The sequence below is a fragment of the Eleutherodactylus coqui genome, chromosome 2, assembly GCF_035609145.1.
Source record: "Eleutherodactylus coqui strain aEleCoq1 chromosome 2, aEleCoq1.hap1, whole genome shotgun sequence".
NCBI lineage: Eukaryota > Metazoa > Chordata > Amphibia > Anura > Eleutherodactylidae > Eleutherodactylus > Eleutherodactylus coqui.
The window spans coordinates 149,378,373-149,390,609 of NC_089838.1; the positions used below are offsets into that span (position 1 = coordinate 149,378,373).

General features: G+C 39.7%; 1 protein-coding gene across 10 annotated transcripts in view; it reads right to left on the minus strand.

Annotated features, from left to right (window-relative positions):
• The window catches only part of NRCAM (neuronal cell adhesion molecule), a 208,803-nt gene that overhangs the window by 22,141 nt on the left and 174,425 nt on the right, over nt 1-12,237 (minus strand). For 8 of the 10 annotated variants that reach the window (XM_066591753.1, XM_066591755.1, XM_066591757.1 and 5 more), the window contains 3 exons: nt 11,082-11,286; nt 9,274-9,393; nt 6,391-6,567 (listed from right to left, as the gene is read on the minus strand). In XM_066591753.1, coding sequence (XP_066447850.1) covers nt 6,391-6,567; nt 9,274-9,393; nt 11,082-11,286 — 502 coding nt within the window. Of the gene's footprint in view, nt 1-2,256; nt 2,406-2,888; nt 2,968-6,390; nt 6,568-9,273; nt 9,394-11,081; nt 11,287-12,237 lie in introns of those variants that run through there. The other 2 variants (XR_010790315.1, XM_066591760.1) reach the window with 2 other exon arrangements.

Here is a 12,237-nt window from a genome sequence, read left to right on the forward strand (position 1 = left end):
GAAATATAAAGGAATGACTTACGTTTCTTTGTTCTGCTAAGCAATTTCTAACTCTTGCTCGAAAACATGTATTAAAAACTAAATTTTTTCCCCCAAAAAAACATTGCGTGTGAAACTACCCTTAAAGAGATTTAAGTTTAGAAAAAAATGTTCTGTTTCATTAGAGCAACAGCACAACTTAACACGTAAATGAGACACATCCACAGTTGTATGCCGTAAGATGTTAAATATTCGCTGGCTATCCATCACCCATAGGCCCCCATATTGAAAAAAAACATGTTTAGCTTATACACTTTTTTACTGGATGATGCGAGATTGTATTGAATAGGTATCACGACAAATTGTAAACTTAACTCAATTCAAGAAACGTTAAAGATGGACTCCTCTGTAAACCAGTAATATCTTCATAAATGTCGTGCTAACCGCACCTCACAAGAAGCCTCATTTTGCTGCCCATACAGGCAGTTTATCCAGATCCCCCTGTAAGAATAATACATCCTTTACAGTATCTACACACTACAGCTTTGTATCACCGGATACATGTCCCTCAGTTTGCCAATGGTTGAGCTTAATGGGAAAATAGGTGACATACTGTAATTGTATCATGCACACTATTAAAAAACAAAACAAAATAAACGATGATTGCATCAGGGGCGGAAAAATGTCAGAGCGCAGGTCGGAAGGTGGACGGACTCCATTAAAGTTAATAAAGTCTGCCCAGTGATGTTTGTTTCTGTAAGGCTGGTTTCACGTCTACATTGAACCTCCTGGTTCTGTCGCAGATCCGACTGCAAATTCTGGAAGAATGAGCATTGAATGCAGCACTTTTTCCTCTGTCCCAAAACCAGGCAGCTGGGCGGAAAGTGGAGGAACCCCAGTATAGTGAATGGGGTCCGCCCGGCGCTGTTCGGTTCTATCCAGAGACTGAACCATTAGACAACAGGGATTAACCTTTTCCTGCTTGTTGAATGGAGCAGGAAATCAGAATCTCCAGCACAAAGCACCCTAACAGGACGACTGGAGCATTAAGCTTTTCTGCTCCCATGAGTAAAATGCCGAATACTGGTGTGAACCCAGCCAGACCAGATTCTGTAGACGTGTAAAACAAAGACCAGGCAGCATCAGATGAATTTTTCAAGATAGCTTCAAACTCTTTATTCCTCCATCAAAGTAAAACCTGCGACGTTTCGGTCACTATCGTGACCTTTCTCAAGCATGGTTAACCAGTACAACCTGACACATATAAATACACCAACTATACAATGACAGACACAATTCAGGTGTGGACCAACTAACCCACCATTAACCCCATGTGTGCATATACATACCTCACATTGGTGCGGACAGCTTCAAGTCCATGTGGAGACATCCCAGAGTCATGCACAGGTTAAAAGGGGTTGAACCTCATACAAGATACCTCACACACGGCATCAGATGGTATGTAAATTAACCTCCTCTATAATGAAAAAGCACCTATTACTTACTTTGCTATTGAGCAATCTGGCTGCTATCAAAAAAATCATCCTTACCTTTATACATATAACAACATGTTTAAAGACTCCATTAAGTCAGTGGGAGTATTCTTATTAAATCCCCGCCAAGCCATAATCATGCGCATCATAGCGCTCACATAGTGACGTAGGTATGTATATTTAGATCGCACAAACACTAGTGTTATAAGAGCCTCGTGTGGCGCAGAGTAAAAGCTCTCGCCTACGACCCGAAGGCTGCAAGTTTGATCCCCACATGCGTCAGGCAGCCGGCTCAAGATTGACTCAGCCCTCCACCCCCCCAAGGTCGGCAAAATGAGAACCCAACCCGGCAGGGGGCAACAAGCAAAATCACTACCTGAAAGCGCTGCGGAACAAGTCAGCACCAAGATTTACTTATTACTTTATTTTACTTATTATTTACTTATTACTTTATTTTACTTTATTTACTTTATTTTACTCATAATAATGCCGATCACCAACCAGATCTAGATAATTGATTAGAACACTAATGTCGCTCAGATAATAAAATTAGGGTATTAGATAGTTCAAATTTGTTTTAGAACAAATTTATTTTAGTGTAATAAGCCGAATGTCAGAATCTAATCTTAGAGGGGAAAGGGGAAAGGGAAATCGCATGAGTGCAATCAATCCCAATAGGGAGTAAGAACCACCTTGATATACATTTATCAAAGTGATTGTTGGATACAATATCAACATCTATTCCCACTAAGAAAAATAGAGTCATCAACAAAAAGCTGCCAAGTGTCTTATTTTTATTAATTATTCCATTATTACATTATCTCAATCATCCATATAATAAAGACAAAAAAATTTTTTTGAATTTTTTTTTTTTAAAAAGACGGCAGAATCCCTGTAGATGTCACCACATGGAATCAAGACCAGTCCAACCACCTGTGGGTACAAAACAGAATAAAATAACATATACATATAACCATTAAAAACTATATTAAAAAATGTATACTCGTTCATTCTACATTCAGTGTATCAATTAAGAACCTATACTGTATCAATATTTTTAAGCTCTTCATATTAATCACGATCACTTACAGGGGAGAACCTTTCCACCTTTCTGTAGAATTACTACCAATACAGATCATCTCATATATGGGGTGCCACATGATACTCTATATTGAGCCCCTTAGGTTGCAATGTATCTAGTATATATATCCACTTAAGCTCCTTCCTTTTGAGTAGTAGCTCCCTGTCGCCCCTCCTCTCCAGTGGAGGTCTATGATTTTGTATCTGAGTTGGCTCACAGAGTGCCTACACTCAAGGAAGTGCTTGACAACAGGTAATTCTGTAGTCTCAATTTCCTTATTCTAGGAGGTAAAACAAGCATGATATATGGAATACACTTATTCTCAAAGGGCTTACACAATAGATCTGTAATTTCTGTCTTTTCATTCTACTCATTGCCAGTTGAGCTATACATACATAGAAAATCCTTGAACGTCTGTAAAGAGAGATTGCACACTTTAAATTTCAACTACTCAACTATAATAGGTGAATTATTTTACAAATCCTAATATCTTGGTAAACATTAACCATTAAAGGGATTCCGCATTAGGTTCATGCAGCCCGAACCAATTCCAAGTGTATTGATTCTGAAATGTAGCAGTGTTCCAGAATAAAACACTCATAGATGCAACAAGCGTCCTTGTCCTGGGCTTATGCTGCCACTGGTTTGGGCAGCAAGAACCTGATGACACAATCCCCTTAATTACTTTTATTCCCTTATGTAGGTGTTTCCAAACCGCAGACCACCAGACTGTTTTGATCATGTACCTAATTAATCACAGGTGACTTGGCACCTGAGCTGCAGACTATTCTGCCAGGATTATATTACAGTAATCTGCATACAAAGCTAAAAAAAATTCCAATTTTTGACATTTAAATCTGAGTTAGCAGTTTTTCTTGTGCATGTGCTGCCATCTAGTGGTGCATGTTTGAATAGTTCTACAAATGGATATTGCAGCCCCTTTTTTCACAATTTAGATAACTTCATTAACCAAATGATTTGCATGTAATGTACAGTATGATATATGTCTGGATACTACTGTAAACACAAATGCATTGGCACACAAATGTGCTGGGCCACGACTACAATCTTATGCTGACAATTGATTCTAGAAGTTTCTTCTCTATCATTACATATTCTAAATTTGTGAAAATGAAGCCCTTTCAAGGTTTAAAACCCTGTCAACTAGACAGGTCACTAAATTATTATAAGTAGGGGGTCTTATCTCCAATTACCTCCTGAGTAATCAAATGTTCACATCAAATGTAACTACTGGAAGCAGCCAAATAGGCCTCTCGTTCTCAATAACGACAGGCGTCCTAGAGGTCAGAAACCCATCTATTATGTGACTTATGACAGATTGATTTAAATACTTGATCATAATGGGATAATATAACTTATAACAATATAACTTTGGACTTCTACCAATAGTCAGAATACTTTCACATTGATGTGAGTAGTTGTACTGTATATGATACCTGCATCAGAGTTCTCAGTTGCAGATTCTTTCTTATTTGATGGAAAAACAGCATTTCATGCAGCGCTATTTTTCCATCAAAGCACATTGGCAAAACCCAGAAGATCTCAATATAAGTCAATGGGTCAGCCGACCCTGTTGATATCCATCATATGACAGATAAGACATTGGATAGAAGCGGAAACCATGACTGACATGAGAGCAAAGCCTAATAATAACAGTACTAATAGTATAATATAATACTGAAGGGATAGTCAAACAAAACAACTGAAATTTTTGCTTTAACTACTTTTAAAGAGAGCCTGTTACCTTCTTATGCATATTAAATGAGACATAATATAAACTTATTATATTGCTATTAGAATTTCCATTGGTGTGCACACTTCAGAAATTACGTGCAACATTGCTCTTCTGTGCGCCGACACAGAAATCTATGCCAGCTAGAAGCTTGTGTACATTTCTAGACTAGTTTACACCAGTATTTGGCGCAAATTAGACATAAATCTATCAAGCCAGGGTGACCATGACCACTTTCAGGAAAGTGGCGATGTGGGAAGGGCAGGGGTGGGGCTTAAAAACAAGAAAAGTTGCAAATTTTGTCGCACGTCGGGCTCTTAACAACATTTGCAACTTTTGGTGTGGAAACTTTCCTAAATTTGCTCCTATTATCTTTTATCTATCTTGTGAACCTGCTGATAAGAGATTAATAGCCACCAAAGCCTCGCAGTCCCTGAGTTACTTTTCATGAGTACAAAACAGTACAGACACCAAGTAGCCCCTGTGGAAGTTTTACTCTCTAGTATAAAGGTATCTTTCCACGGGACAATTATTGTCCAAATAATCGCCAGAAACAGTAAATTCAGGCGATAGTCGTCCCGTGTACATGCAGCCACTGGTAGGGCAGTAAGCAATCATTTGCTCACTAGCTCATCTTAGCTAAAAAAAAAAAAAAAAAAAAATCATTATTTGATCAAAAGTCGTTTGGTGTAAAGTCACAATCGTTTGCATATGAACGACTTGCGAACGAATTTGCATGGAGATTCCCCTCTATGAATAACTCAGCAAACAACTATTGTACAGCCATTGCTCTGTGTAAAATATAACGAGCGATTGTCATTCGTACGCTTCAACGACTTGTATGAGCAACTATTCAGGCGATAGTCGCCCTGTGTAGAGGTACCATAAGAATCAAGGGACTGAAGCTCGTTAGCGTATATAGAAATAAGGTGCAGTGCATGACTCATGTGTGAGACGTCAGCCACCGAGGGAAGGAGAAGGAGGTACATCCTTTAATCCCTAGTCAAGATTCAACCAACATTATGCCCTCCGCTTGGACAGCAAAAGAATTCAGGTGGAACTACAAAGCCGTGCTTGCAACATGCACAGTGGTAGTAAGATTCCCAACAGGTGACAAAAATGGTGGCAGGTCCTGTTTACAACTAACGTGGCAGCGCCTTCCGATGCTAGAATTCAAACATCACATTTGTAAGTCAAGGACTCTTAACAACGACTCAATAGATTACATCCCCATCTGTTACAGTGGCTTCTTTTAATGCTAGCCTGATCCTCTTAGCATTTTGATGGAAGGCTTTAACAAACTTAGAAAAGCATGCAATATTACATTTTACCTTTGCCTGCACCCACAGCAGGTGGGGAAAAACAGCTTTATATGGAAACAGAAGGACACTAAATAAATGATGTTTCGGACATAATGTGCACAACAGACTCTACTGGCAGAAAACATCTATTTAAAGTGAAAAGCCAATCATGCAACATTAGAATAAAACCCCAAGAGCTAACAAGCAAAGTTCTACTATACTAGCTCTTGTAAGAAAGAGCAAAACATAAAAAACATCAATGGTAATCATGGGGTTCTATATATTTTCCCTCTAGCAACTCCATTACCATCTCAAAGCATCAGAGCCACCTAAAGATTGTAGTTGTGGCAGAGAACCAGCAGTTCATCAGGGGGGCCATTGAGCGTACTATATGGGCAGTTTTTGTCTCCACTACAACTCGTTTAATGGCCCATAGCCATCCATCACCAGGATACATCACTACTGAGCTATTGTTCAGCTGATAGCTTTTAGCCCAGACTCATGCATTAATACGAAAGACGGTCTTACCAATCTCCATATAAATTATATTACTGGAAGATCCTGACAAGATCCGAAGGATCCGTTGGCAGAAATCTACTACAAGCTTAAAAAAGCCAATGCATCAAAATCTATGTACTGCAATTTATGGAGAGCATATACTGTTACATTTTAGGACTACAAAAAACCTGAAGTATCATAGTGATGATATAGAATAATATCAATAACAAGCAAATGAAAATGAAGAGCGGAGAGCCAGTCTATGCAGGAGCATGCCCGTCTTACCTTCGTCCATTGCAGTTATTGCTTCCTGAGTACTTTGACTTCCAGGTCCCACAGCAGTGTGCGCATTAAAGTAAAACTTGTATCTTGTATTTTGAACTAAGTTTTTAAGAATGTAACTTGTTTCATTTGCAGGGATTGTAATTTCAACCGGTGGGCTTAATTCATGGGTGGCATTTACTGGGAGTAAAAGAAAGCACATTAGTAGACATAAAGCAGAACTTATGGTAGTTGTCCCTTCTGTGCCCATACACAGGAATGAAGAGCTTTAATGGATTCTGATACTTTTATGGAAGGAACCATTGCCTGGTCCTAGAGGGGAACTGTCCTAAGATCTAAAAAGTGTCAACCACTTCAAAATGTCTCCTTTAGTAATTTTGTCTACCTGTCCCCATTATCTAGTAACGTTAGGCATGAAATGCGAACTAAGAATCACGATGGAAACCTATTCTTCAATCAGATATGTAAAGTGTAAATGGGAGCAGGTTGAAACCCCACGGAAGGGCTACAATGTGTGTTTATAGAACAAATAGATGTAGAGACACGAGTTTATAAGGAACCTGTCGCCTCCTATAAGTAACATAACTAGGTTATGGTGCTTATAGATTAGATCCTGCTAAATTTGGGGTATTTTTTGTATATTTATTGGGCTCCATGATCCCGCACTGTCATCCCTGGAAGTCAGTGCCCCGTCTATCAGTGCGATTATTTTCATTCAGTACATGCGCGAGTACTCCCAGTAAAGTGCACGCATGCATGAAGTGAATGAAAAGAGTCATAGTGACTGCTTAAGGGAGGATTTAAACGAGCATATGCGTATTTTCACACAAATCGTGCTCATTTATATGTACAAAAACCCTACAGTAACAGTCCCACACGTTAAAACAGCTAATTAACCTATTTAGTTTCATACTGTATGTTCTACAATTCTCCGCAAATGCACAGGGAAATAGAACTGCAGATCTTTTTTGCGTGATGGAATTGCTCGCACAAAACACGCACTTGTGAATTACAGTAACACATTGAAAAACGCAACTTTTGGTGCGCAAAAGCATGGCACAAATACACACACCGCAAAAATACAAACACTTGTGTCTATCTGGCGTAAGGGTGCATTTGCACGAGCGTGTGCAGTACATAGGTACACATAAATCCGCGCACCCACGTACATGCACAAACACACGTTAATGTAGGTCCGTGCAACATTGCTTTCAATGTTCATTGCTTTCATATATATATACTCCCCTTGTCACAGTGTTCAGTGACAAGGGGAATTCCCCCGGGAAGTAAAGAATTCCCTGCCACAGCTGTCACAGATGTCGCAGAGGATCCTGATGTTCTCTCATTGCTTTCAATGGGACCGGCGCTTCTGCAATCCCATTGAAAGCAATGTGCTGCCGGCAAGCCCAGCAGGGATTTTCAGATGAGGGCTTTAAATATAAGCCCTTCCCTGAAAATCATCCATAGAATGTGTTAAAAATTCATTGAATTCAATGAATTGCCAAGTGCTGCCTGTGATTAGCTGAGCGCTGTGACCAATTACAGGCAGCACTCAGCTGTCATTCAATGAATGGCTGAGTACTGCCTGTGATTGGCTGAGCGCTCAGCCAATTAGATACAGCCCTTACAGCAGGCGGGAATTTTAAATCCCCGCCTGCTGAAAGAGATTCAGAGTGCAGGGAGAAGATGCGGCTGGATGCGCCTGAGCCCCGGCAGCTGCGGAGAAGTGAGTATATATATATATTTTTTTTTTAGCACATTCTATGAATGATTTTCAGGGAAGGACTTATATTTAAAGCCCTTCCCTGAAAATCCCTTCGGGGCTTTCTGGCAGCCCATTGCTTTTAATGGGACTGCAGAAGCGCCGGTCCCATTGAAAGCAATGGGAGAACATCGCGATCCTCTGCCACAGATGTGACAGCTGTGGCAGGGGATTCTTTACTCCCCACGGTGAGTCCTATCATCACTGAACAGTGTGACAGTGCTGTCACAGTGTTCAGTGACAAGGGGACTCCCCACTGGGGAATATTGACACGCACCACGGACCTATAGTGCATGCATGTCTTATGTTTTACAGGTACGTGCGTTTGCATGCCTGTAAAACACGAAAATGTGAACACACCATAGGGAACCAATGATTCTAATAGATGCATAGTTTTGTGCGCACCACTGTACGCACACGCTCGTCTGAAAGCACCCTAAGCGCTAACTTACCGGGGTGACAGCGCAGGTATGGGAAGCCCCATAAGTATAAAAAAAAACGTATGCATCGGACTCAGTGGGACCTATCCTATTCACACCATAACTTAGTCTATGGTGCTTGCATGAGGTGACAAGTTCCCTGTAATATCTGCAAAATTGTAGCACTGTAAGGCTGAATTCACATCAGTATTCTTTCATCCATTTTTAATGGATCCGTTTTTTTTTCTTTTTAAAACAAAACAAAAATCACGGCTGTCCAACAGTTGTATTAAATGGATCTGATAAATGGAACACAAACAGAATACTTTCTGTTTATGTCCATCCATCATAGAGTACAATGTAAAAAAATTGGAAAGGTTCATTCCATCCAGTTTTCATCTTTTGGGGTGGAAAAAAAAAAAAGTCCTGCAGATCAGTCTCTTTTTTTTTTTCGTAAAAAGAAAAAAATGGAAAGGAGACAGAAATGAAGCAAAGTAAAACAAAATAAGATCCATTGTAATCAATGGGAATTTTATTGGATCCGTTTTTTGCCATTTTTCTGCTCTTAGGACAGAACAGGTAACCGGAAAACAAAATGCTTTTGTGAACCCAACCTAAATATGTTATGTTTATTGTAACTCTCTTTATGTAAAAATAAGGCCATAACCATAACAAACAAAGATGCAAATATTACACAAGACTTACTTGACTGGTACTTTAAAGTATATTGAGTCAGCACCCCATTGGGATGTACAGGTGGGCTCCACGACAGTGTCAGTGAATCTGGAGTTCGATGCGCAATATGTAAAAACGCCACACTGGGAACTATTGAAAGAAACATGATTAACTTTTCTGGCTGTCTAAAATATTTACTAAGGATATGAATCTCAATGCAGTAATAAAGGAACTAAAAAATATTTAATGTGCAGTCACATTTTCTTTCAGATTCATTTTTATTAATGAGTATAATGACTGCTATTATCACTATTATCCTAAATAAGAGTTACTGTAGCTCTTCACAGGGACATGAAGAACATTCCCATTACTTCTTCTAAGGCCACTTTCACGTGGCAGTATTTTGGGTAGTATTTTGCATAAATATTTGCAAGCCAAAATCAGGAGTGAATCCAAAATACGAAGAAGGTGCACATCTTGAATTATTCTATTTCTCTGCATTTATCCAATTCCTGGTTTTGGCTTACAAACACTGATGCAGAACAATACTGTGTAAAAGTGGCCTAATGCTCAGAATGGTCTATGCACAGGGCACTTTGGTTGCATATTGTATTAGAAAGGTTTGCATGGTGTGGCTTTATTGTGTACCTCTATAATGTTATAATACAGGCATACTACAGTATGCATGAAGCATTTTGCCTAAATATTTTATTAGGATCAGATCCTTAGGGCAATGTTAGCATCTGAGTACTGTATGGATTTTATTGAACCATTACAAAACAAGAGAAGTACTAGTCAAGGAAAAATAAAATCTGTCATGCTGTTCCCACTGCTTCTTCAGTTTCAAGCGTAAAGCTTACACATGGCGGCATATCTAATCCATAGCTGGCTATCTATCCTGTTTAAAGTTGGCCATACATTTAAACGATTGATCATTCATACAAATGGTCACTCCACCTACAGTAATGGCTCGGAGACTCAGAGGAGATGGTGTAAAATGAAGAGGTAAGACTATATTCAACCAAGTGTCCCTCAGTCCAGTACAGGAGCCCGGTCACCACTCCTCTGATACTGGAGGAAGGTAGTAGCAGTCATGTGCACAACTCATGTGATCATTACCAGCTTCTTCAGGTTTTGAAACGGTGGAGACCAGGGCACCCAAGCTGGATAGGGAAGTGGGGGTGTGCACACTTAAAGTAGGTGAGCATAGGCTTATTTTTTAATTTTTCAGTTTCCTTTAAGCCACTGAAATTGACATGACATATCATGGTTTTGGCAAAAAGAAGTCTGCCATCGTTCATAATGGATAATTTTTTGCATTCATTTTTTGCCTGATAGTTACCCAAATTGGCTAAAATCTACCCATTCAGGTGACTTTTATTCCAAGTGTATGGCCTCCTTGACAACAAAGTACTTTACAACATAGTTGCAAGAAAATGACAAGTATTTATTTGTGGAGTAGTAGCGTTGTTTTTTTTCCCATGTTTGGCCAAATGTAACATTTTCATAGAGGTTGTGCTGAAATTTCTGCCTATGTCAGCGGTTCAAAACACAAAATGATGAACCCAACACTGCATAAAGTTAGGCCTTAATGGCAACTTTGGCAATAACACAGGCTGCGCTGCCAAAGATTGCAGTGTAGCCCCTAATGGAAGTAAATACGACCATGCTGTGGCTCACAAGCCACAAGCTGATGCAACTGTAACCCGGCGATCGAAAGAAGTCCAGCAAGTTCGGATTCTTGCAATCACTGAATTGTGGTTGTGGCAAAATGTGAGCCGCAACATGACCACGTTCATTTCCATTGGTTTGCGAAACTGTGTTAAAAATGCTCTTACCTCCTTCTGGCGTTTCAAAGTATTTATCTTTGCTGGAAGGACCTTCCCCCTTGCCATTTACCACTCTAACATTGAGAAAATAGTTGGTGTTGGGCTGCAGACCAGGAAGCATTCCATGGGTTCTGTTCCCAGCAAATGGCAACATCCATTTTTCTATGTGCCTTCGATTTCGGTTGGTTTTGTTCAGTGCTTTCCAGTAGTAGACCTATAATAATGTATGTAATAATAATAATAATCTTTATTTGTATAGCGCCAACTTATTCCGCAGCACTTATATAGTAAATTTGTATGGAATGGTAAATTTTTCTAGGCCTGGCTAATGAACTTTAAAAATGCAAAGGTGAAAGAGACAGCAAAGAGGAAAACACTTAGAAATAGTGTTCCCTCTAAGCTGTGCTCTCTGAAAAGAAAAGAGTTAAAATCCCATACTAATCAGCATTAGCGAGCCCAATAAAGCTCTACCTGTCTGCAGAGTTAGGAGTTTTCAACTCTATTATTTATACAGTGCACAGCTCAGAAGGAATGGTGCTTAATTATTTTATTTTGTCCTGCACACTATTTTTTGGGACACTTGTTTTCCAAGACGTTCTATACACTTACAGGAACATTCTGGACGAAAATTGTAGAGCATGAGTGGGTGGATTTGACACAGGGATTCTCTCATTGCCGTTTCTTAAATAGGACCTGTAAATGAGAGACGGTATAATGCCTCTGCAGTGCCACCTATCAGAAGGTAACTTCTTTGTAAGCCAGTGTCCGATCTCCTAATGGGCATTGTAACATGACTGGGCATAAAAGCCAAAACCAGAGTATTCTCCAGAAGGAAACAATAACCATGTACAGATAGCTGTTTTGGGACTTTTACACCTCATCAGTGTACAGTAGATTTCTGGCTCACAATGTGGGTTGGGGGGGGTAGTGTTTCTCCATGTGGAGATTGACAAGTAGGCGCAAGGAGATGTACAAGTCTCCTCACGCCTATTTGGCAGTCTCCACAATGAGAAACTGTACACTTCCTGATAGAGAGGATCAGTCACATTATACAATGAGCAAACTTAGCTGGAAAGCGCCACAGTCATGGCTCTGTTGACTCCATCACTGTTTATTTTTTCATACTCACCTCCCTTTGCCTGAATGGCCTCTTTTCAGGTCCAGC